The sequence below is a fragment of the Pyxicephalus adspersus genome, chromosome 4 (genome assembly GCF_032062135.1).
Source record: "Pyxicephalus adspersus chromosome 4, UCB_Pads_2.0, whole genome shotgun sequence".
Classification (NCBI taxonomy): Eukaryota; Metazoa; Chordata; class Amphibia; order Anura; family Pyxicephalidae; genus Pyxicephalus; species Pyxicephalus adspersus.
Genome location: NC_092861.1, coordinates 147,171,579 through 147,195,382, shown reverse-complemented (window position 1 = coordinate 147,195,382; position 23,804 = coordinate 147,171,579). Strand labels below are relative to the sequence as shown.

At 39.0% G+C, this 23,804-nt stretch overlaps 1 protein-coding gene across 1 annotated transcript in view; it reads right to left on the bottom strand.

Annotated features, from left to right (window-relative positions):
- EPHX1 (epoxide hydrolase 1) overlaps positions 1 to 23,804 on the bottom strand; it is a gene marked incomplete in the record, with an annotated part of 31,708 nt that extends 7,904 nt beyond the window's left edge. Inside the window, 6 exon segments of the mRNA XM_072409922.1 lie at positions 4,430 to 4,644; positions 5,671 to 5,800; positions 6,204 to 6,431; positions 10,902 to 11,082; positions 12,104 to 12,288; positions 23,652 to 23,804. Coding sequence (XP_072266023.1) covers positions 4,430 to 4,644; positions 5,671 to 5,800; positions 6,204 to 6,431; positions 10,902 to 11,082; positions 12,104 to 12,288; positions 23,652 to 23,790 — 1,078 coding nt within the window.

Below are 23,804 nucleotides of genomic sequence, written 5' to 3'. Positions count from 1 at the left end.
CTTCGGAGAGGGGAGGGGGAGAACAACGATGCGGCACCCCGCTGTGCTCTCTCCCCTTTACTTTCATTACCATTGTTCATCAGTCATCGCTCGTGGATCCGCCAGGACAGATCTATGAACGACTATGGACGAGCGTTGTACACACGCCAGTTCTTATCGAACGAGAAATATCTGACATGTGTATGTAGCCTTAGATGTGGTGGCTGAATTGTTTTATATGTTTTTTCACTTGATGATCTTGCCATTAACATACTTGCTGTCCTAGATTACAACACTAGGGGCTATTTCAGCCTTGCAGATGACCACAGTGCTGTACCAAAGGCTCAAGCATGCTCCCATTCAACCCAATAGGATCTGTTAGGTACAATTTTGTTCATGCATTCACACGCGGTTGCATTGAGTAGGGGTTATATAGCAGTTCCTGGCATGCCATTTCTCGCATTGTGCTGCCACCACAAATGCAAGGTGCCATTTGATGCTCTGGGCCACATAGCAGCACTTTGCTATGCACCTGGAAGCATCTAACTGTGCAGTTGTCTACCACCAGTGTGAAAGGCGCCTCTTTATCAAATAAATTGGGCAGGAATAGGTTTAAAAAGTCCACAGAAGTCTATTAAATTCAACCATTAGGGAAATAAACATATCCCAGATATAAAACCCTATAAGACATAGTTGGTCCAGAGGAAGGCAAAAAAAAATCCCTGGTACAATTTGCTTCAACAGGGAAAAAAAATCCTTCCTGATTCCATGAGACAATCGGATGTTCCCTGGATCAGCGGTCTCTGTTATCTTTACTTTAAAGCTTTAATCCCCAGTTATATTCTGTGCTTCTAGAAATCATCCAGATTTTTCCTAAAGCAATCTATAGAACTTGCTGAAACTTCTTCCTGAGGGAGCCGATTCCACATTTTCACAGACCATACAGTGAAGAATCCCTTCCTTATCCGGAGCTTAAACTTCTTTTCCTCCAGACGCAAAAAGCGTCCCCCTTGTCCTTTGTGATAACTTTGCTTTAATTTACATTGCAAAGTGCACAGGACAGCAGTAGATTCCTGGCAGGATCAACAAGTAATTCTTGTATATTACAGACTTAATAAAACATTTATAATGGTATAAGTTGCAGACCAACAAGGGAGCTTTTTTTCATGGTTCATATAACACTTTTTCCCCAGTGTGCCTTTAATATATAAAGGATAAGGACTTTAAAATATGTTTTTAATCTCTTTAGAAATATTAATTGAATTATTACTGGGATATGATTCACAGGCACGCATGCTAATCATCATGTGATCCCATATAATGGGCTTCCTGGTAGAAATGCATTTCAAGGCATTTGTGTGAACTGACAGTAATCATTTGTGCCAGATATGAGTCACTGCTCTGTGCAGGGTAATATTGATGGAGGACCCTTTGTTTCTGCTATTACTGGGAAAGGAAGGCTGGATAACAATTTCCCCTTTTTAATGGAATCCATTAAGAGATTCTGTTTATTTACTGAGAGGTAAAATGGATGGAAAATTTCTCCTCCTGTTTAAGAAATCCCCCAAAACACTTAAGATTCTGTTCTGACATCTGGCATTTCCAGGCAAAATCGATGCACTTAAAAAGCTATATTTAGCTTGGTGTAAATTGGGTTTAATTAGTAATAAAGGCTAAAATTAAAGGTTCAGCTTCTGGGTGGCATTGGGAAAAGTTGGAGCCTCCATCAGGGTTTTTATTGCCCATACATTGGTTTTAGTGCCCAGCAATGTTGGATGTGATGTCAGCAGCCCCAGTAGATTTACAGCTGTCACTCAAGTGATGCCTTACATTATTTTCCTTTACTCCTCCCACGAGTAAAAGGTAATAGACATAAAAGATTTTGCAGGGGAGGGGCGAAGGAGCTTGGTCAGCACAGACAGTAATTGGACATCCAGAAAAAGGATAGGGATAGGATGTGGTGGGGGGACTTGTTGCTTTTCTACACACCCTTCCTACTGTGCTCATATTCCTTGCAAGTTAAATCGCACATTGCAAATAAATAAAAAGTGTATGGAAAAGATAAACACTGCACATAAGGTATTGACATGTTCTCGTTAGGTTTTAGGTTCCTGGTGCTTTAATTCACCCCTGAATGTGCTGCAGTGTAAGTAAAAACTCAAAATCCACCTGTAGAAGAAAAAGTTTTTTTGGCACTGTACATCTGCCAAAAGTCTATACCTCCTGTTGACTTTTTGTGTTTAGTTTGGTTTTACATTAAAACTTTGCCTAGGCTGAGATGATCTCATCAGTCTGCTGCATACAAGGAGAACTACTTCCACAGTCTCTTCTCCCCCTGGTGACAAGACTGCAACATTGTATCTTTGTAGGAAGCCACAAGATGAGACCTTGCAGCAGGTGTGACAAAATTAGTGAATACAGACCACAAATGTGTAATTTCCTAACACGCATCTGAGGCTGGTAAGTGGATAGTGACCTTTACTATCACGCTCGTTATTTAGCATGTGGCCCTACCATCTGATTCTATGGACACTGTAACTCATTGGCTGACGCGAGTCATCAGGAGGTGGAACAGTAAAAAAGGCTTGCCGAGTTTGATGCCAGGGCAGTCTGCAGCATAATCTGTTTTATGTATGGAGAATTACTCAATTCTGGAATCTAGCCAATAACAATTAATACAAAATATTTTTCTCTGAAGAATACTTATCCAGGAGAGTCAAAAAATTTGCAAAACACCAACTCACCTTATCTTATGCTCTTAATCCACAAATAGAAAAATGACATCCAATGTGTGTAGGAAAGTGTGTGATTGTAGAATGTAAAGACAATGCCAGGTTCTGCAATGTGACTGGTGGTAAGCATTTTACTAGAACTAGGAGGGACAATAAAGATGAGATTTCAGGACCAGAACTGTGGGTACTGTGCCCACAAAACAAGCTGAGGGCAAAGGATCAGTCGCCTGTATTGCATGTGGTCTCACTGCAGCTGTCCTTTTCCCTATTACTAGCTGACAATGCCTCATTCTGCACGGTGTCTGTGCAAAGGAGGCCACTTTGGTAGAGAAGCAGGGATTTGCCTCCTTTCTGATGGATAAAGCAGAAACAGGGAGATCCTTGCAGGGTAGATTGTCAGGTACAGCTTCTCCTCCAGAAAGCAGTGGCACAGTAACCAGAACTAACCCCAAATCCTATGAACCCATCAGTGAGGGGCATCAGTGCCTTAGATAATGTTGCATTGCACATATACAGCCCTAAGGCTCATAGCACAGGAGTGCCTAGGCATGAGCAGTGCACTAATACTTTTCAAGAAGAACTCCAGGCAAATGGTAGGATGTTTTCAAGGCACTACTTGAGCAAAATAAATATTTTGGAGGTTGTTTCAGGACAACGACTCCTTATGACTTCAGGTCCACTTTAAGATCACCAAGATGCTATTTTTAGACTTGTATGCAAAGTGCTGTAATAACCTGCCCTGCAATTCACCCGTAAACCAGAAAAAGAATATTACCTTGAATCTTTGTTATCCTTTGATCTTACCTCTGCCTAATCACTCCAATGTAATCCAGGACACTTCATTTACTTACTAAAGACCTTGTAGAAAAAACTTTTCCGTCAGTGCTATATTTAGCAGCTTTAAGAAGTATTATCCACAAAAATATTCCTTGCCCAGGTTTGTTGACTCTCAGTAAATGATGCCGTGCACGGTATTTTAGATCATCTTCCTCCTTTTCCTCCAGTTTGGGGTTATTATTATTAGGGATTTATAAAGCACCACATGGGAGCTACAGCTATAATACGGACAACATATAAACACACTAGAAACAAAGACACGGCCTAAATGAGTTTGCAATATAAAAGGAAAGAAGTAAAACACAAACGGTAATAGAAATTTGACAGTATGAGTTGTGTGTTGCATATCATAGCAGTGATGGGAAGGAAAATGCTAGCATGATGGCTTGCTCTGTGTGAAATCAGTGAGCTCTCTACAGAGATCTAGAACACCTCCTGCTGAGTCATATCTCCAATTAGCAGCAGCATGTACTTTGCTGATGAGAGTGTTTTAGCTCTAACTCACCAGGGAGGGTCTTAAACCACAGCAGCAAGGCCACTGCTTCCAAAGGCTCCTTCTTTGCAGCATGCAGGCAGGGGACAGGCCGTACTAATCTGCGGCTGCTTTTTAAACAGAACAAATTGTAAGACTTTGAAATACTTTTGTGTCCTGTCCTCCTCGAACTCGACCTTTCACGCATCAGTGTTAGAACCTAAATGTTCCTTAGCACAAGGTGAGCAAACATAGAATGGGGGGCTTGGCTGGGCACCCAATATACTGAGATGAATGAAGTTTGTTGATGATCTTAGTGATTTGGCACTAAGAGAAAAAGAGATTGAAGCCGGGCATGAAAGTTGCCTTTGTTCCCCAAAGCAGAAAAGTGGTAAAGATCAAATCTTACCTGCAGTATCTGGTTTGGTGGCCTGGAGGTGCATGTACCCGCTCTCCTTTACGGCATGGCCAAACATTTTCTTCCCAATGGGGAACATTCTCTTCACATCCACATCACTCATTCCGAACAGTCCTGGGAAATACTGGCCCAGCACAAGGGAGAGGAGGATCACAGGCTTGAAGCTGGACACAAATACCATGTTGATGTGCAGGCCCTTCACATTGCTGAAATAGATTGAAGAGCACAATAAAAAGCTAAATTGGCCAAATGAATCTAAAGGCATTTATTAGTGCCAAATAATAAAAATGTAAAAATATTATATGTAGGTACTGAAGACTTCATTGTAACATAGCTGCATGTCAGTTGAAAATAAAAAAGTAGTATTTAAATTACAAATATGTTAGCACTTGATTCTTGCTTAGGTTTTACCTTTATTAGTTCAATATTGTTGTTTGCCAACTTCATCTGCTCATTCTTAACTGTGGACAGTGGGCAGAGAAATCTAGCTTTTGCCTTAAATTTCTCTCAAATAGTATTTTCTGCTAGACTCACCAGCTTTGGAATCATAATATATGATAATAATGTGTAATGATGTATTTAACTTTCTGCTCACTGTTCTCCTCGCTGTAAAGGAAGCTGTATCTGAGGACCTGCAGTGCAAGAATCTCCCTGCTTCTGCTGCATCCATTCTGCTGTTCTTGGTCAATACCCCACCGGTCATCAAAATTACAGATCAATATCCTACAAGTAGCTATTTCAACATGAGCAAACAAAGCCCTGACTCTACCCCTATCACAGCGCAGAACAAGGCGATGAGGGTCCACAATACTGGTAACTACTGCTGAGTTTGGAGAGGAAGGGGCGTACAAGTGGGAGAAGCCCTATTGGAGACTACAATTGTCAATGGTTGGTCATTTATAAATGATGGTATTGAACACCTGTACTGACCCATTGGGTATTTCTCCTCCATGCTGTAAAATAGGAGTGAACAGGACTGTCTATATTGGGTGGACCATCATGTAAATGATCATTCGCTAAAGAGGATTATTGTAGTCCGTTTCTCATTTAGCCAATCACATATATTCATCTACAAAAACAAAAATCTAGCGTTTATATGAAGCTTCTGTACTAGCTTAAACAAGAAATAAGAATACCCTGGTGGTGTATGATTAATGAGAATGCGGGAAAAGGTCTCACTCGCTCATTTTTGATGGCATCTTTCCATCCATTTAATGCAAAAGGTTTCTTACCTGGGAGCGATCTGAGCAAGGTTTGTACAGACCAAGGATCCCCAATCTCCACCCTGAGCATAGAACTCCTGGAATCCCAAACGCTGCATCAGCTTATAGAAGATCCTAGCCACGTCCACTGAGTTACATCCTATCCAAAAATGTACAAACAACAACAACCTTCAATCAAACATACTGACAACCAAAAAGTACCCCACAATACAAAACGTTCTAAAAAAAAAAATGTAAAATAGAAGTGGACTGAAAGTCAGTTGTGGAGTGGACCCTCCAACACTTATAGTGGTTTCATAGTGGACGTTGTGGGAGTGATTTCTCATTAAAGAATAACAGGTATAGCTTTGTTGAAAAAGTTTAGTATAGCAAACCTTTCAATAAAACTCAAAAGACAGAAGTAGGTGAACAGTAAAGGTTTTGGGCTTTTAAGGATCAAGGATCTTGAAAGCCTCAGTGGTTTGTTTCCTACAGCCTGTTCTCCAAAAATTAAAGAGGGGAAATCATAATGCCAACCCAAATACCATAATATCACACTATACCTTGCTTATGAGATGCCTCAGAGAACCCGTAACCAGGGATAGATGGACAGATGACTTCAAAAAAATTCTCATCGCTTAGACCGTGGCTGGCAGGATCAGTCAGTAGGGGGATTATCTTGTAAAACTCGTAGAAGGATCCAGGCCATCCGTGGACCATGATAAGGGGTTTGGCTCGTCTGCCGGCTGGGAGGTTTTTTGGCTTTGCATGAAGGAAATGAATATCAAGACCTGGAGCAAAAAAAATTCTTTTTTATTTTTCAATTAGATTTGATTCATTATTACTTTCAAAATAATCAAAATAAGCTGCAGATTGACAATAAAAAGTCATTTTTAGTAATGTGGTAATATATTATATTTTAGGTTTTTAATTTTCAGCGTCTGTGTCTCTCAGAAGATTTTCCCCTACTGTTCCAGTGACACTATAGAAATGAGAGATATCTCTCCAACAGGGACAGATAAGAAAAAAAGCACTTAATGCTTTGCCAAAGTTAACTCGGTCCTCTCTTTACTATTTAAGGAGAAACAAATATTCATAGTGTATTCTCACTTTGGTGTCAAATGATTATTGCTTTAGGTCTGTACTGTAAACCAGCAGGAAACAACTCCATTACTTTGCATCCATTTATAGCTTCCCGTAATAAAGACCAGTCACTGTTGCTCTCTTTCCTTGTGCAGGCTGACTGGTCTTGTATCCGCCCCCTCCTATTGTTTTTTGCAGGTTGGTGGAGCTGCTGGGTCCTTTGCAATATAGTACTGATCCTATGAATACTTTGCAAGCAAGGGGATAAATTGTTTAGGTATTTTGTGCACACAAAAGGATTTTTTGTGTCTATTTGGGAATATAATTGCATTAAAGTTCTTTTTTTGTGCCTGGAGTTCTGCTTTAAAAGTTGTCACCTTTTCAGTGCTGTGAGTGTCCCTACACAGGCCCATATATAAAGCCAGCACCAGCGTAGTGCAGTTTTTTCTGCAGTAAAAAATAATACTACTGATAAAATTGCAGTTATGAAATTGCCAAATTAGCTTGAGACAATCATAACTTTTATGAATAATCACCAGTTCATACATCACTGCTATTTGCTGGTGGTTTTGCAATTACCATTGTATTTATACAGTGCTGATAAGCATGATCAGATCACCAGGTAGTGGAGAATGCCATAGGCACCAATTTAATGGAAAGGTGTTCGTTTCAAACACTCGGATCGCTTTTTTCTGTGATTGTCACTTGAAAGGAATGGGCCACGTCCACCATTTTCAGATAAGACTATCCATTTAGTTGAATGGAGTTTCTGATTGCTATATAGTAAATACAGTACAGGAGTCAAAGTTCTGATGTTCTGGTAAAAGACTGAGATTTCTTCATTTCTCCATTCTTTTAAAAATCTGATCATCACACAAGGGTGACCAGTTTTTGTATGGTGGTAATTAGATTTTCAAAAAATGAAGAACAAAGAAGCGTCAGTCTATTATCAGATCACTACTGCTTTATGAATTGGCTTTTATACCTATTGCAAATATCTCAGCGCCATTACCAAGAGATTCATTACCATTGGCTTTGCATGTATTGTGGCACTCAAGCAGTTAAACTTGGACAGTGATTAACCCCGTGTTGGCTGAACTATAAGGAATGAGTGTCTGGACTAAAACCATTTAAAAGGCGCCAGCGTTTATCAGTTGCAAATCATGGAACACACAAATACAGTTATATAAACAGATGCAACATCCAAAACCAACAGTGAAGCCGAGCTATGATATCACTCATTGCACTTTTTCAGCACCACAAAATGCCATTTAAGTAAGGAGTTCGAGGGGCCCCTGGAAAATTGTTGGGAGAGAAAAAGCAAAGCAAGAATGTCTCCCAGCATCCAAAGACCTCAATGACTTTAAAGCAGTGCTCACCAACCAGTGGTCCACAGAAAAAATTGAACATTATTTGCAATTTTTATGTTTTACTAATAACAAAACAAAAATAATATTCTAACAAATTCCTATATTCTGAATGACAATTTTCACCTTTATATTGCACTAAATTCACAAAATGTACTAGAGAAGGAAAAACCAGACAGGCGCAGCGTGACGTCAGTGTAGTGTTAGGTTGTATGAGGCAACCGTTGCCGAGCCGTACGCTTCAGTATTGTTTCCACCATTACAACAGTCACCCCGCTCCGCCATTACCGATTCTCATCCGATTGTTTTATTTTATTTATTTCTCAGATGTTCTTTAGGTAAGTATGACCCTAACTGTGTATTTTCTTTAACCGTTAAATTTAATGGCATCAAATAGTTTGACATTGATAAATATCATTTCTTGTTCGGTCTTAAATAAACCCATAATGAGTGAGAAAAAGCAAACCAATATTTTGCATTTCTTTTGTAATACCAAAGATAATGCAACTAATGATAATAGTAACAATAGTAATACTTCACCTAACCATGAGCTGATCAATGGATCAGAGCTTCCACAGTTCTTGTCAGGCACCATTAGGAAGATATTCTTTTACAAATATATTTATCTTTTTTAAAAATTTTATATCAATGGTCCCAGGATTTAACATGATGAATTTAGTGGTCTGTGAGGCCCAAAAGGTTGGCACCTGCTGCTTTAAAAGGTCAATTCACCCAAAACTCGATGGAATGAAGGTAGATTTTTATGCCATTAGATTGTGAGCTCCTTGGAGGGACTAGGATTAGGTAACACAATCAAGAACTGCACATCATTCCTTGGAAGCCCAGAAGTTAGATGCGGACTCTGGATAATGCCTAAATAAATATGGTGTTGTGAATAGACAAGCAAATAAAGGCAATGTCAGGGGAGTACTGTGACCTCTGTGACAGGTAATACTTACCTGGATGTGTTACACCTAAATATTACATAGGCTTGTATGTTATATGCAGCATTCCATCTCCGATGCTCGGTCCACTTTAAATGTGCCGACAGCTGGGGTGTGACAAATATACACATCAAACGGAGATGACAGGAGAAGCAGCACATATTAAATGTAATTAAGCGTGATCTATTTTTATGAGTCCAGGCCATCTCTAATTCTGGCTGAATCATGTTTAATTAAAATCCTGCATATATCCCACATGTATTATCCCCCCTGGATGTGCGATGGAAAACTAGGGCAAAAATATCAAATGATAAAGGCGAGAGGAGCGAGATGATCAGATTACACTCATTAACTTGTAAGATGTCCCGTGTCGCAGCTGACTGACAGCTTAAAGTATCATCGTGGACAGGAAAATGTATATGTCGGGTGGATATTAATGAGTTAAAGATAAAACAAAATATTGATATGATATTGGACATTCTACACAAGTCATTGTAAAATGTAATGTTAATAAAAATTGTTAAAGGAAATATTAAGTATTTGCTGGTAAGTGATGGGGTATTCCAAGCCCCAAAATGATGCACAATCATCATAAAGTCAGCAGTCTTATAAAAAAATAAACTGTGACAACAATACTGCATATTCAGGATATCCAAGATTGTCCATCCAGCTGCTTCTGATATTGGATCCATACTACCCATAAGCAGGGCCAGATTTCTCATAAGGCCAACCTACACCATGGCCCAGGGTGCTATTGTAACAAGCGGTGGCATTCGTCCCCCTTGGCTATCTGTCCCATAAATTGCTTTTCTCTGGAAGTATCCATTGTGGAGTTATTGGGGTTTAAAAAAAGTTAATGACTACCTATAAATGACAGAATGGATTGTATGGTATGTGTAGTTTCTGCTTTTTGGTTCATGATTGGTGAACGGGTAGCAATATTTGGCAGATCAGCACCGTATAATAACTTTTGTTTTGTATGTTTTATGCTCCCAGAGGAGGGCAAGCTCCTGGCCTAGGGGAGAAAAAAGTATAAATCTGGTCCTGCCCCTACATCTGCATGGAGGGAACAAGTGGCAGTCGGTTTGATTCCTCCTAAAAGCCAAACTAAATATAAAACAAAACCAGGACATTCTAATAGCAATAGCAATTCGATGGATAGGTGAATACAATATATAGTAGTAAAATGGTGGACAGAATATTTGTTTCATGGGCCAAAAATGTTTGCACACTGCACTACATGTCATTGTATCTCATCTCTGGATTAGGCTGTTGAGGGGGGGTTAATAAATGTGACCATGTGACACCCATGTAGGATAAACAATATATGGCAGACAAAATTTACCAACATCCCTGAGTTACAATAGAAACCATATGTCTACAAGATGATGTAGGTAGTAGGCTTGTAATGGAAATGTAATAGGTAGGCTTATTCAGTTATCAGAAACTAAATATATTATTTTATAATTTACACTAATCAGTACTATTCCTCGAGCAATTTGTGACTCTCAGGTCAGTTTAAGTGACCCCAATGATCTTTTTGGCTATCTGTAAGGTGACATTCTTCGCAATGGCCAGCAATGTAAGAGGAATTCTTCCCACTGACCACCACACTAATATACTGTGATCTGTGGATATAGGAATTATAGAAGGGTTCCCTGAATGTTATTTCAAGAGTTCCCCCATGTACAAAAGGTCAAGAAAATCTGACCTATTGGCCTTGTTTTATAATTGGATTACTTCTGTTTTAAATATATAAAAATATTAAAGTAAATTAGACCAAAAACATTTTTATTTTCCATTCCCTGTGTAGCATTAGCTGTCTTTGATTTTTCCACGTATCCACTCTTTATAAAACTCAGCATACCTTCAATTTTGGTCTTGAAGTGTGGGTATTGGTTGATGTATTCCAGTTGTTTTTTCCAATCAAATTTATTCCTCCAGTAAGACACCACCTTCTGCAGATGGGTGGAGTTGAAGCCATAGTTGAAGCGGCTGCCTTCCAATGGCTCGGTGTAACGGGTCTGATCTATCCGGTTGAACAAATCCTGCACAATACACAAAGGTGTTATAATAGGTACCAATGTGCTGAATTAAAGGGGATCCAATGTCATCTTACTTATTCAACTTGTATGGGGCTTGTTTTAGTAAATGACAGGATAGTGTTAACACCAAAGCATCCAACAGTCAAGAAATACAACACTGACTCAAACTTAAAAGAGCAAGATGAAAAGACCCGAAGGGGTCCTCAAAGGTACTGATGTCTAATGGCCAAGGATATAGGAAAAGCTTTGATTGAACTGTGGCTTTTGTTTGCTCATAAAATTATATTTGTAGAATTTCAAAGCAAACAAGAACATGTTTCCTTTTAACAAATCAAAACCAAGCTTTCACTAGGAGCCCAAATCGGCCCCATAAGATATTGTTATGGTATTGCAAAGACTGAAGACCAAAATCAATATTGACTTAATGACACTATATTAGAACTTTTTTATATCATGGTAGACTACATTTCCCAACACCCCCGCCTAAAGACACACTGGCCAGTGTGGATACCAGAAGTTAACTTGATCCCAACTTTGCATCCAATTACAATGCTATGGCAGCCTTTCTTAACCTATTTACCCTACAGGAACACATTAAAATACTTCCAGGTCTTGGGAAACCCCTGCTTTAACCAGTTTCTTGGTCTCCATGGGATAAGTGTATGTTACATGAGCTGAAAGAATAAACCTCTTACAGTGGTGGTCAGAATGCCACACTAAGGACAAATAAATGATCTGTGTCATGCTGATGCCACTGAAAAGTGGTGTTTGATCAAGAACTTTGCAGACAAGCAGGTGGAGTACAAGGGACCAAAGAAGTTTTCATACGAATTGTCATATGTCGTAATAGTAGCCTTTCCATTAGTTGTCTCTAACTCTGAGCCTCTACAGAAACATTCTTTCACCTGGTACTGCATCAAACATTCAGAATTAAATTTTTTACATGTGAATAGTCTATAGAACAATCTGTCATAGACAGTCAACACTTATTGTTATTAGACATTGGCAATTGACATTGGCTTACATTTAACTCCTCTTCTGAAGTCTCGATTTTGAAAGGACGAATTTCTTCATTGTCGTCATCTCGCCTCTGACCAGGACCCCACCAGCCATCTCCCATGGGCAAAGTGTCATCTTTTTTCCCGAAAACAAAATGGTAGAGAAGAAACCCAACCACCAGCGCTCCAATAATCTCCAGAAGCATTTTACCTACAAGAAATATTAGTAAGTGGAGGACCTCATGGTAAAATGACAAACTAGTTCCAGGGACTTTGATGTTGAAAATAATAATATTAATAAATGCATCAGTATAAAGATCACATACAAAACTAATATTGCTTTAAAACTGTAGTCAATTTATTCAGGTAAATATGAAATAATACACAAGAATGTTCCTTATTTATTATTATTATTTTTATAAATTCAGTGGATTTATATAGCGCCAACATATTATGCAGCGCTGTACAATTAAATTGGAGTTGCAAATGACAGATGATTACAGACAGTGACACAGGAAGAGAGAACCCTGCGCCAAAGAGCTTAAAATCTAAGAGACAACGTCCAACCAATGGGTGAGTCCTTTGCAAGCTATATTCTCTTTAAAGATTTTTTTCTACATATTTTGTGCTATAAACAATTGTATATAAAAGGAGAAACACAATCCTCTGTGCAGAAAGAAAATGCTTTACTATGTGGGTCTACAGGCTTTCTTAAAAAGTCCAGAATCCTTTGCAAACTAAGTATCATGGATGAAGCCTGTACTAGATGCATATTACAATATATATATATAATATATATATATTTATATATATATATATATATATATATATATATATATATATATATATTTATTATGGGGAAAAAAAAGTTCTTTGGAATTAATATTTTAATTTGTTTTTTGTTAACGTGTTTTTTGCTATCAAATCACTTAGTGACCTTAAGATACCTCACAAGGGTGAATCCTTTTCTATATTTGTTTGCTATATAAGTATGAACATACTCACACCAGACCTGACATTATTTATTATTAATATAATTTTTATTAATATATTAAACAGGATTTATTTAGTGCCAACATATTACGCAGTGCTGTACATTAAATAGGGGTTGCAAATGACAGACAGATACAGACAGTGACACAGGAGGAGGAGAGGACCCTGTCCAGAAGAGCTTACAATTTAGAAGGTGTGGGAAGTATCACACAATAGGAGGGGGGGTTTGGAATAGTAAGTGAGTAATGAGGGTTTTAAGAGAAAGAAGAAGAATGGTAGCCGAGTATGAAAAGATGGGTTTTGTGTTCTCTTTTAAATGAGCAGAAAGTAGGAGCAAGCCGAATCAGACGAGGAAGACCATTCCAGAAAGTCGGGGCAGCTCTAGAAAAGTCTTGCAGTCATGCATGTGATGAGGTTATGAGTGAGGAAATATTTACTATACTACCTAGGTGGCTGTTCTTTGTCACCCCTAAATCTTTGAATTAACCTAACCCAGGTGCTACCTGCATTTTACTGTCATCTATGGATCCCCATAAACAAGGCCAGGGTTAGCATTTGCAGCCAGCTCCTCTGCACTTACCTTTCAGCCTATATGGAGATAGTCACATAGCAATGAGCTTTTGCTGAGAAAAATCTCAATTGTGTCATGAGGGCATTCTGCATTAAATTTCTCTATACAGCAAGATTTTTGTACAAAACTATGTCCACATATAATATATATATACACATACAGACATATATGCTACATCCTTTTTGAAAAATAAACCCAAGGTATAAACATGACAGCTACAATATGTACATAAAAGATGTTCTCGCTGCTCTGATCAGGGTCAGGACCTTTCCAGAATAAACCTCCGAGACCTGGCACTGACCCGGGAAATCAGCAACAACTGGCAAGCACACAGATGTATGACAATGATGTCCCTTCACCTTCACAGACCTCAGCCCACAGAGCAGATTGCTACCTTGTTATGAGCAGCTGAGAGCCCAGAACATAGAAAACTAATATTGCTTTAAAACTGTAGTCAATTTATTCAGGTAAATATGAAATAATACACAAGAATGTTCCTTATTTATTATTATTATTATTTTTATTAATTCAGTGGATTTATATAGCGCCAACATATTATGCAGTGCTGTACAATTAAATAAGAGTTGCAAATGACAGATGATTATAGACAGTGACACAGGAGGAGAGGACCCTGCGCCAAAGAGCTTACAATCTAAGAGACAACTTCCAACCAATGGGTGAGTCCTTTGCAAGCTTTATTCTCTTTAATGTTTTTTCCGACATATTTTGTGCTAAAAACAGTTGTATATAAAAGGAGAACACAATCCTCTGTGCAGAAAGAAAAAAGTCCAGAATCCTTTGCAAACTAAGTATCATGGATGAAGCCTGTACTAGATGCATATTACAATATATATATATATTATATATATATTTAATTATATCATCATTATATACAATATATATATATTATATCATCATTTTTGCTATCAAATCACTTAGTGACCTTAAGATACCTCACAAGGGCGAATCCTTTTCTATATTTGTTTGCTATATAAGTATGAACATACTCACACCAGACCTGACATTATTTATTAATAATATAATTTTTATTATTATATTAAACAGGATTTATTTAGTGCCAACATATTACGCAGCACTGTACATTAAATAGGGGTTGTAAATGACAGACAGATACAGACAGTGACACAGGAGGAGGAGAGGACCCTGCCCAGAAGAGCTTACAATCTAAGGGGAGATTTGGAGGAGGGGAGATTTGGAATAATAAGTATTAGTAAGAGTAGTGAGGGTTTTAGGGGACAGAAGAAGAATGGTAGGCGAGTATGAAAAGATGGGTTTTGTGTTCTCTTTTAAATGAGCAGAAAGTTTGAGCAAACCGAATCGGACGTGGAAATCCATTCCAGAAAGTCGGGGCAGCTCTAGAAAAGTCTTGCAGTCATGCATGTGAGGAGGTTATGAGTGAGGAAATATTTACTATACTTCCTAGGTGCGTGTTGTTTGTCACCCCTAAATCTTTGAATTAACCTAACCCAGGTGCTACCTTCATTTTACTGTCATCTTTATTGTGCCCCAGGATCCCCATAAGCAAGGCCAGGATTAGCATTTGCAGCCAGCTACTCTGCACTTACCTTTCAGCCTATATGGAGATAGTCACATAGCAATGAGCTTTTGCTGAGAAAAATCTCAATTGTGTCATGGGGGCATTCTGCATTACATTTCTCTATACAGCAAGATTTTTGTACAAAACTATGTCCACATATAATATATATATACACATACACACATACAGACATATATGCTACATCCTTTTTGAAAAATAAACCCAAGGTATAAACATGACAGCTACAATATGTACATAAAAGATGTTCTCGCAGCTCTGATCAGGGTCAGGACCTTTCCAGAATAAACCTCCGAGACCTGGCACTGACCCGGGAAATCAGCAACAACTGGCAGGCACACAGATGTATGACAATGATGTCCCTTCACCTTCACAGACCTCAGCCCACAGAGCAGATTGCTACCTTGTTATGAGCAGCTGAGAGCCCAGAATAAGTCCCACACAATAAAACTACAGAGCAAAACAACAAAAACACAACATTGGAAAATGGAGGCCCCCGCTGATTCTGTTTACATTGCAGATAATAGGGGAAGAGCCCAGGAAAGAGAGATCTCAGCCTTAAGCAGAGAAATTAGAAGACAGCTAGAGGCTTTGAGTATTCTTACTTCTCTAAGGCGGACTTACAGAAGCAGAGGTCACGTCGGCCTTTGTGATAATGCAGAACTCCGGCAAAGATAGAAAAATCTGCTTTTATGTCATTAGAATAGCTGCTTGTCTCTGCAATACAGAATTTCCCTTTCTATGCAACTCCCGGCTTTCTCTCTCCATTTACATTGCTTTTATTTGGGCAAGATAGTACTGGGTTGGATTCTGCATTATTTGTATTGCTATCTTTTACCTTAAGGGAGGATATCCCTACACATTCCATGTCAGTGACATCATAGGATTTAAAGCTGAACTTCAGGCAGATGTAATAAACGTATACAGCTTTGCATTTATTATTATTATAATATAAAGGCAGGCAGTGTAAGTACTTGGATTAGCCTAGTCTGGGAAAAAGGGAAACAGCACAAGGAGCCAATCAGTTGTGCTGTAGTGAAAGAATCACAGGAAAAGGTAGAGTGACCATGAGAGGAGCTCATCAATCTGCTTCTACTCTTTAAGTGTCCAGTCACAGGCTAGAGAAGAGCACATGATATAAAATAATGATGGCCATCAATCATTCTCGAAACTGAAGACATCCTTTGGCAAAAATTAAATACTAAGAGGCAGCCCAAAATTTAGAAGAATAAACAAGCAGTGTTTTTTAAGTTTCATCTCGATCTGCAAGTTTTAGGGATAGTAAACATGCACATTATCACTTCCAGTCCTATAAACCAGCCAGAACCAAAGGGAATTTGAAAAGAATTCAAAAGCCGACCAATGCTAAGAGGCCTAATTTTTGGGGTTCCAATCAATTGTGGATAGATCAGAGACATTGCTATATGTAAATTGAAAGCACACAAATTGTACCATCCAGGGCCCCTGTGCAGTGGCACACTTTGCACCTCCCTATGGTCACCCCATCTTGCTCATTGCTGGGTTGTATGGCAGAGCTATAAAAATCTCAGCTCCCTTCAATGTATTTCCTCAGGGTACATAGCTGCAGTTAAGCTTCAAAGATAAATTTAAAAAAATACTAAAAGTCATTTGCAATATTTCAAAAAGATGTGCTCATTTAAATCTATTTCTGTTTTATAAGAATTTTGGCATTCTGCTCGAGGGAACAATGTTGTAAAAGCTAAGGATCACTCACTGGTTTTTCCCCAGAGGAAAAATTTGGATTTTTTTTACTGAAATGACTCACTTGCCTGGCACGTAGTGGTGGTGGGATTTTTCCAGAAAAGGGGCAAGTGTGAGCGTATTTGGGCTGAAGGTAACGGAGGAATTTTGTTCTGCTAAAAGATAGTTGCAGAACAATTAACTTTGTACATGAGACAAAAGCCGTCTGTTAGATGAGGAGTCCTCGATAGGAGGTCTTTGGTAAGGTCTTCATTACATTGGTGTTCAGTGGCAATGCCCCTTGATGGTTGGCAACAAGGGAGCTTTAATAATGGTGGTTATAGGCAGGGTTTCATTTATCTTGGTGGCTGGTGGTAAGGTCCCCTGGCACATTTTTAGCTAGACCAATACCATTGGTGGTCATTAGCTAGGTCCCCTTTACATTGGTAGTTAATGGCAAGGCCCCTTTTCTTTCAATAGTTAGCAGGAAGGGCCAGTTAACAATAGTGGTCAATGACCAGTTCCCCTTTACATTTATGGTTATTAGCAAGGCCCCTTTTTGTTTCAATCATTAGCAGCAAAGACCCTTTTACAATGATGTTCACGGGCAAGGTCTCCTGAACATTGGTGGCTGGTGGCAATTTATCCGGCACATTTGTAGCTAGACCAATGACATTGGTGGTCAATGGCAAGGCCCTTTTCTTTCAATGGTTAGCTGCAAGGGCCATTTAACAATGGTGGCCAAAGGCAATGTCTCCTGTACATTGGTGGTTAGTAGCATGGTCCCCAGCACATAATTAGCAAAGCTCATACTATTAGTGGTGAGTGGCCAGGTCCCCTTTATTTTGGTTGACAATGGCAAGGCCATCTCTACATTGGTGGACACCCCTTGCTCACTGAGGTAAATTGACCAACATTGCTAGATAAAAGGATGGCCCCTTGTTCACTTTTGTTTATTGACCAACCTTGCCTGTCAATAACAAGGCCACCTTTATCTGTGGTAGTTGGTCAATGGTTAGTCCCTGCTTACATTTATGATCAATATTAAACCCCATTGTGGTTTGGAATAGAAAATTGTAGTTATTTGCAAACCCATGCCAACATATTAGTGTCACCTTAAACATATGGGAAAAGAAGCTTATAATAAAGTGAGTGAGGATTCTACTGGACTGTTGTGACCCCACTAGCTGACCTGTGAGTCCGGGCCCCATAACAACCCTATGCACTGCTAGTGTAGTTGTTTGCTGATATAATTCACTATTGTGGCCCCTGAAGTGGAGTAGTAAGTGTAAGTGCTTTATATTAGTAGGTGAGAGAGTAGGCAGCAGCGTGCTTTATATGACAATAGGTCCTGGCAAATCCTATAAGGCATAAATTATTCCAGTAAAGGAAGCCTTGCACAACTTTGTAGAACATCCCTGCTACACACAGCACTTATACAGTCTGTGTGAATTGAATTTCACCTGGTGCAAAAAATGGGGAAGGGCAGGTGGGGAGGGGGTGGAAATAATATATGATTACTTTGTCTGATCTTGGAATTTCAGAGCTTTGGATTACAATAATCTCTTTAATGCAGTCAACTGAAATTCCATACACACCCCCCATGCAACATTGAGAAATAATTTGCTGCTTATAGTTATGGGAAAGTACATAGATTTAAATCTGAATTCAAGACAAACAGCTGCAGGTAAATATAACATTGATATAGCAATATGGGAGCTGTTGTGTGTATATGAAGATTTACATTTCTTTCTATCCAGTCCTGAACAGTTCACAACCCTACCAAGCAGCAAAGACAGTGACTTGACTTTTCTACCCTGCAGCTATGTGATTCAGTCTGGTCGCCTCCCTGATCCCAGCCTGCGATTGGACAGTGAAGGAGCAGCACCAGAATCCCTGTGTTCCTTCTACTCCCTGCTCCTATCAGAATGGTTTGTGTCAGCGCATCTGTATGCAATGTACTGATTTGCACCATGTGCTGCCCCCCTCTTACACCCTACGTGTTTCTTTTCATGTGATTACAAGGGGCTGATATTGTAAATAAAAGCACAAGCTAACCACTGGCAGAGTTCAAAGCACATTAAATATTTTTTCGTTACTTTGGTGTGTGCATACTTGTTTGAATTTGAGAAGTTGTGTCTTAACCACCCAAAACCAAAAATTTAACATATTTCAACATTGAGCATTGGTGGGAGGACAATAGTGGGCCCTGTGCAATACTGATTTGGTACCCCTGTGGGGGCTCTTGTTGATCTGGGGCCCTCAATACACCTCCTTAAGTCCACCCCCCCGTGTATTAGTTTCTTCTTCAAGCAGAAGCTTTGTGATGCCGCTGCAACACTACACATGTGTGTCAACCAAACACTTGGTAAGGTAAATGCAGTTCATATTCATATATCAGTATCAGTTTTTACCTTGGTTGGGCCAAGTGGACCTCAATCTAATCAACACTATTATATTCTCACACAGCATAATAGCATTTTACAAAAGCAATATCATTTTCTAGTTCTCATTTGACTAAGTGATGTGAAAGTTTGGATGAAAAGCAACCTGAGTTCCAGGAGGGAGGCTGATGGAGAAGTGGAAGAAATGATAGCAATATAGTTTTGGTTCGCCCCATAGCTGGTGGTAGTTAGCCCATGACCTTGTTCTGTAATGATGGAGACGTGTCACAGCCCATCCTAGCGTTCTTTTCAGTTCTAAATAACCTCAGGAACACACATAAACTTTTTTATCCAGAGGGAGTATTGGGTAATCCAATCATTATGTTGTCATTAATTGCCCCAAAACATAACGGGGAGTAAATGCTTCTCTAAACATTTGGTTCTAATTAACACTATCCAATTATTATGGTGCCACCAAATCTTAGACTTGGTAATTGCACATAGATAAAAATGATATTTGATGTAAGATTTTTTGGGATAACTTTGTTAGCATACTGTAATCGACAATAAAGGGTAAATCAGGACACATTGATTCCTGACCTGCCTTTAATTTATTGAACTTTGAAATATCAGGTGTGCCTAACTGCACATATGACATCCGAGATTTAGTCAGTTGTCATATTAGTGCCTTGGAAATTGGTTACAATATGAACAAATAACCCTGCACCAGGCTACAGCCAGTGAATGCACTGTGAAAGGAGAAGCAGTGCAGTGATGATGTCATCTCTTTGTCACTCTGCTTTCTTTTCCCGTTGGCATGGTTGATCACACAAACCTATTGGCTAGTTTTGCTCCTTGTTTCAATCAGCCGCTAGTCCTGGTACCCTGCAATACAGTACTGCATGGTACCAGGTTAAATTCCAGGTATATACAAACATATTTCATGTATTAGAAAAAGAACTAATCCCCTTGTTGGTGTTTTTTTTCCAATAATTGGCAAGTATGCACAGGATATGGCAAAGGTTACTTTTTTGTGCTCTGCAGAGATGACAAGTCCAGGATCATGTCGCCAATGTATCCACCAAAGCAGCCATCTTCACCACAATCCTCACCTTTTCGTGATCACTGATAATGCAACTCCTGCATGTATGCAGAGATTACATTGTCTCCAGCACCTAAATCTATTCCATGCATGGTGCATGGCAAGCAGAAAGCAAAAAGCCACCAGGAGCTTTTGCAAAGAGACTTTGCATGTCTGCTCTGCCAAAGATCTCTACCGCTTGGTGACTTTTTGTTTTTTGGATTTCGTTCCTCTTTAATGGTGCAGACCTGGAATGATACATAAAAAACCCTCTGTGCCTTTTTATCTGCTGAGGCTTCAGCTTTCAAGGTTACAAACTTTTTCACTTGATACATATTTGCACCATTCAAGGAAGGAAATTCTGATTGTGAAACATTTCAAGGCCACAACCAAGGTTTCTAGCCAACTTCAAAGTGATAGGGATGGGATGTGTGTATTGTACATCTATAAACATGTATACTGTATTGTTCTGCAGTGTTTCTCAACCAGGGCTTCTCTAGAGGTTCCAGGAAATTGCCTCTCAGGTCAGTTTAAGTGACACCAATGATGTTTTTGTAAGGGTGACATTCTTCCCAATGACAACCACACTAATATATTAAATATATAGAAGGGGATATTTTGAAGGATATATTAAAATATAGAAGGGGTTCCCTGAAGCATTGAAAGTTTTTTCCAGGGTCCCCTGTGTTAAAAAGCTGGAGAAACACTGCTATAGAACATTAAACACCTTTTGTTTTAAAGCACCTAAAATGGTATTTAGTAGAATTAAACTGATAGTTCAGGTAGCTTGTAGTGAAATGGGTTTATATGGCTCTGAAGGGTTACAAAAGCTGCTTCTAAATACATTGGGCCCCTGATCAGTCTCATTATTTTAGCTTTTTTTCCACCAAGGAAAGCAAAGCAATAAATATTTAAAAAAAAAAAAACAAAGCGTGCATTAAAACACAACTATAAAAAATGAAATTGTATAAGTATTCTTATGAAGTATATTTATTCTTGTGCAGTTTAAAAACATTTAAGTTGTGATCCTATGGGTGGTGGTAATTTGGTTTCTGTCTGCACATGCTGATATTTGAAATTTATATAAAGGACAAGGGTTAGAGAGATAACAGGCAGCAGAAAGACTTTGAACTTTATCAACAATTTAGAAGCAGGGAGCTATGGGTAGAGAAGGCCTCCTCTGACTTAACAGCGGTAAAGACCGAAGGGGAGATCCGCAGCCTCCTGATATACATGCATCACATATCCCAGGAGGCTGAGGGCTGCTCCTTCTGCGCATGCCTGAAATCCATTATGCATAATGTAAAAAAGTACTCAATCTCACATTCGCAGTGAGAATAGCACTTTATTTTTTACATTTGGAGGAAGGCCTGCGCAATGTGAACCTGGAAGATAGTGGCACTGGAAACACGAGAGAAGCTGAGACAGCGCAGGACTTTGTGTACTCTGTTTGTGGATAAATGGAGGGCTTGTTACAGGTAAAGGTAAGTGAATTGTTTGTGAAAGTTTTCATTTAAAGTGCATTATAAACCATTCATCATATTCATATCAATCTCCTAGATTAGATTATAATTTCCCCTCATCCTGTTTGTTTCTAACTGTCATTTGCAACCCCAATTTATTTTGTCATTTTGGGAAAGTTAAAGAAAAAGTTTTTTTGGTCAGTTTAAAAAGGTAAATCTTTTCTTTTTTATATGGCCCCAGAACAGTGTTTCTTAACCAGAGTTCCTCCAGAGGTTGCAATGAGCAATGTGTTCCTCTCAGGTCAGCCTAAGTGACCCCAATGATCTTTTTGGCTATCTGTAAGAGCGACATTCTTCCCACTGACCAGTAATGTGAGAGGAATTCATCCCACTGACCACCACACTAATATACTGTGAGCTGTGGATATAATATTTATAAAAGGGGTTCCCTGAGACCTGAAAGTTTTTCAAGGGTTCTGCCATGGTAAAAAAGGTGGATAAAGGCCGTGATAGAGCGTTACAGCAGCTGCTTTTGATCTGTTCTGATGCCTAAAAATACCCCATTAGCCTTGACACACAAAAAAATAAATAAAATGAAATAAATACCAAATAAAAAAGGGCACGGTAAACCATCAAAGCCAAAATAACACAACCCATAACTATAAACATTTAAATATAAAACAAAGATTTTTTTCTTTTATAAAAAATGACAACCCAATTGGACCTCAAAGCCTAAAACCGTTAATTTCCTTATCACTGATTTGTGTTTCAGAAGTAAAAATCAAAATACGCTGTGATGCTGCTCCTATGAATGTATTACAGTGCTAATAATCCTTCTATACACCCAATATATACTATGGGAGCAGATTTGCTAGAGAAATACCGGCCGTTCACATAGCAAAGAGAAGTATTTGCTTGCAAGGTGCATCTCACAGAACCAGTTTTTGTTAGATTTCTTTGCAGGTGATTGGGTATTCTTTGCAAAGTAAACTATCACCACATTCATTTCATAAAGTCAATTACCCTTCCAAGCATTCACCTTGATCAGTGATCAGTCCCAATACACCAAAATTGATGGGCAATAGGAAATTATTATTATTATTATTAATAAACAGGATTGATATAGTGGAAACATATTTCGCAGCGCTGTACATTACATAGGTGTAGGAAATGACAGACAAATACAGACAGTGGAGCAGAGGACCCTGCCCCGAAGAGCTTACAATCTAGGAGGTGGCGGAATTAACACACAATAGGTTGGGATATGTGTAGTGGTGGGAAGTAGTGACGGTTTCGAAAGACAGAAGACGACGGGTAGGCAAGATTGAAAAAATGGGTTTTGAGGGCTCTTTTAAATGAGCAGAAAGTAAGAGCAAGAAAGGAATATATATATATCAGAGCCGGTCGCATTTTCTTGATTGGTAAGCTGCAATGCTAGCCATACACTATGCAATGTTTACCATTGGTCAAATTAAAATGCTGAACTGATTAAACAAAATGATCGATCGACATTTAGGAAAATGTCAATCAAAAGTTGATTCTTTTTTTTATATTAATTGGTTAATAATCATATTGAACTTCTGATTGAGATCAATTATTGAACAAGCAGATGCTGCATTGAATAATTGCAAATCTTTTTGCATGCTGATTGTAATATTGGGAGAAAATTGCACAGTGTATGCCTAGCATTAGGTGACTACAAGTTGCAGCCAGAAAAGGGACAAGGTACAAAGGAACTTGCAGGAGCTGATCACCTTCCTGTGTCCCAGGTTGGAGTGTAAGCAGTAGCCCCAGAGAAGCCTCACCTGTCTTGCTGCACTCTATGCTCTCCTCTCTGCAGGCTGACAAACAACACTGAAGTGGAGCATTGTGGGATTTGCAGTCAGGATGGGGCCACTGGCTGTGTACAAAGTTTGCAGACAAAGCAGGGTTGGGTCTGTTCATCAAAGCCCTCCCTG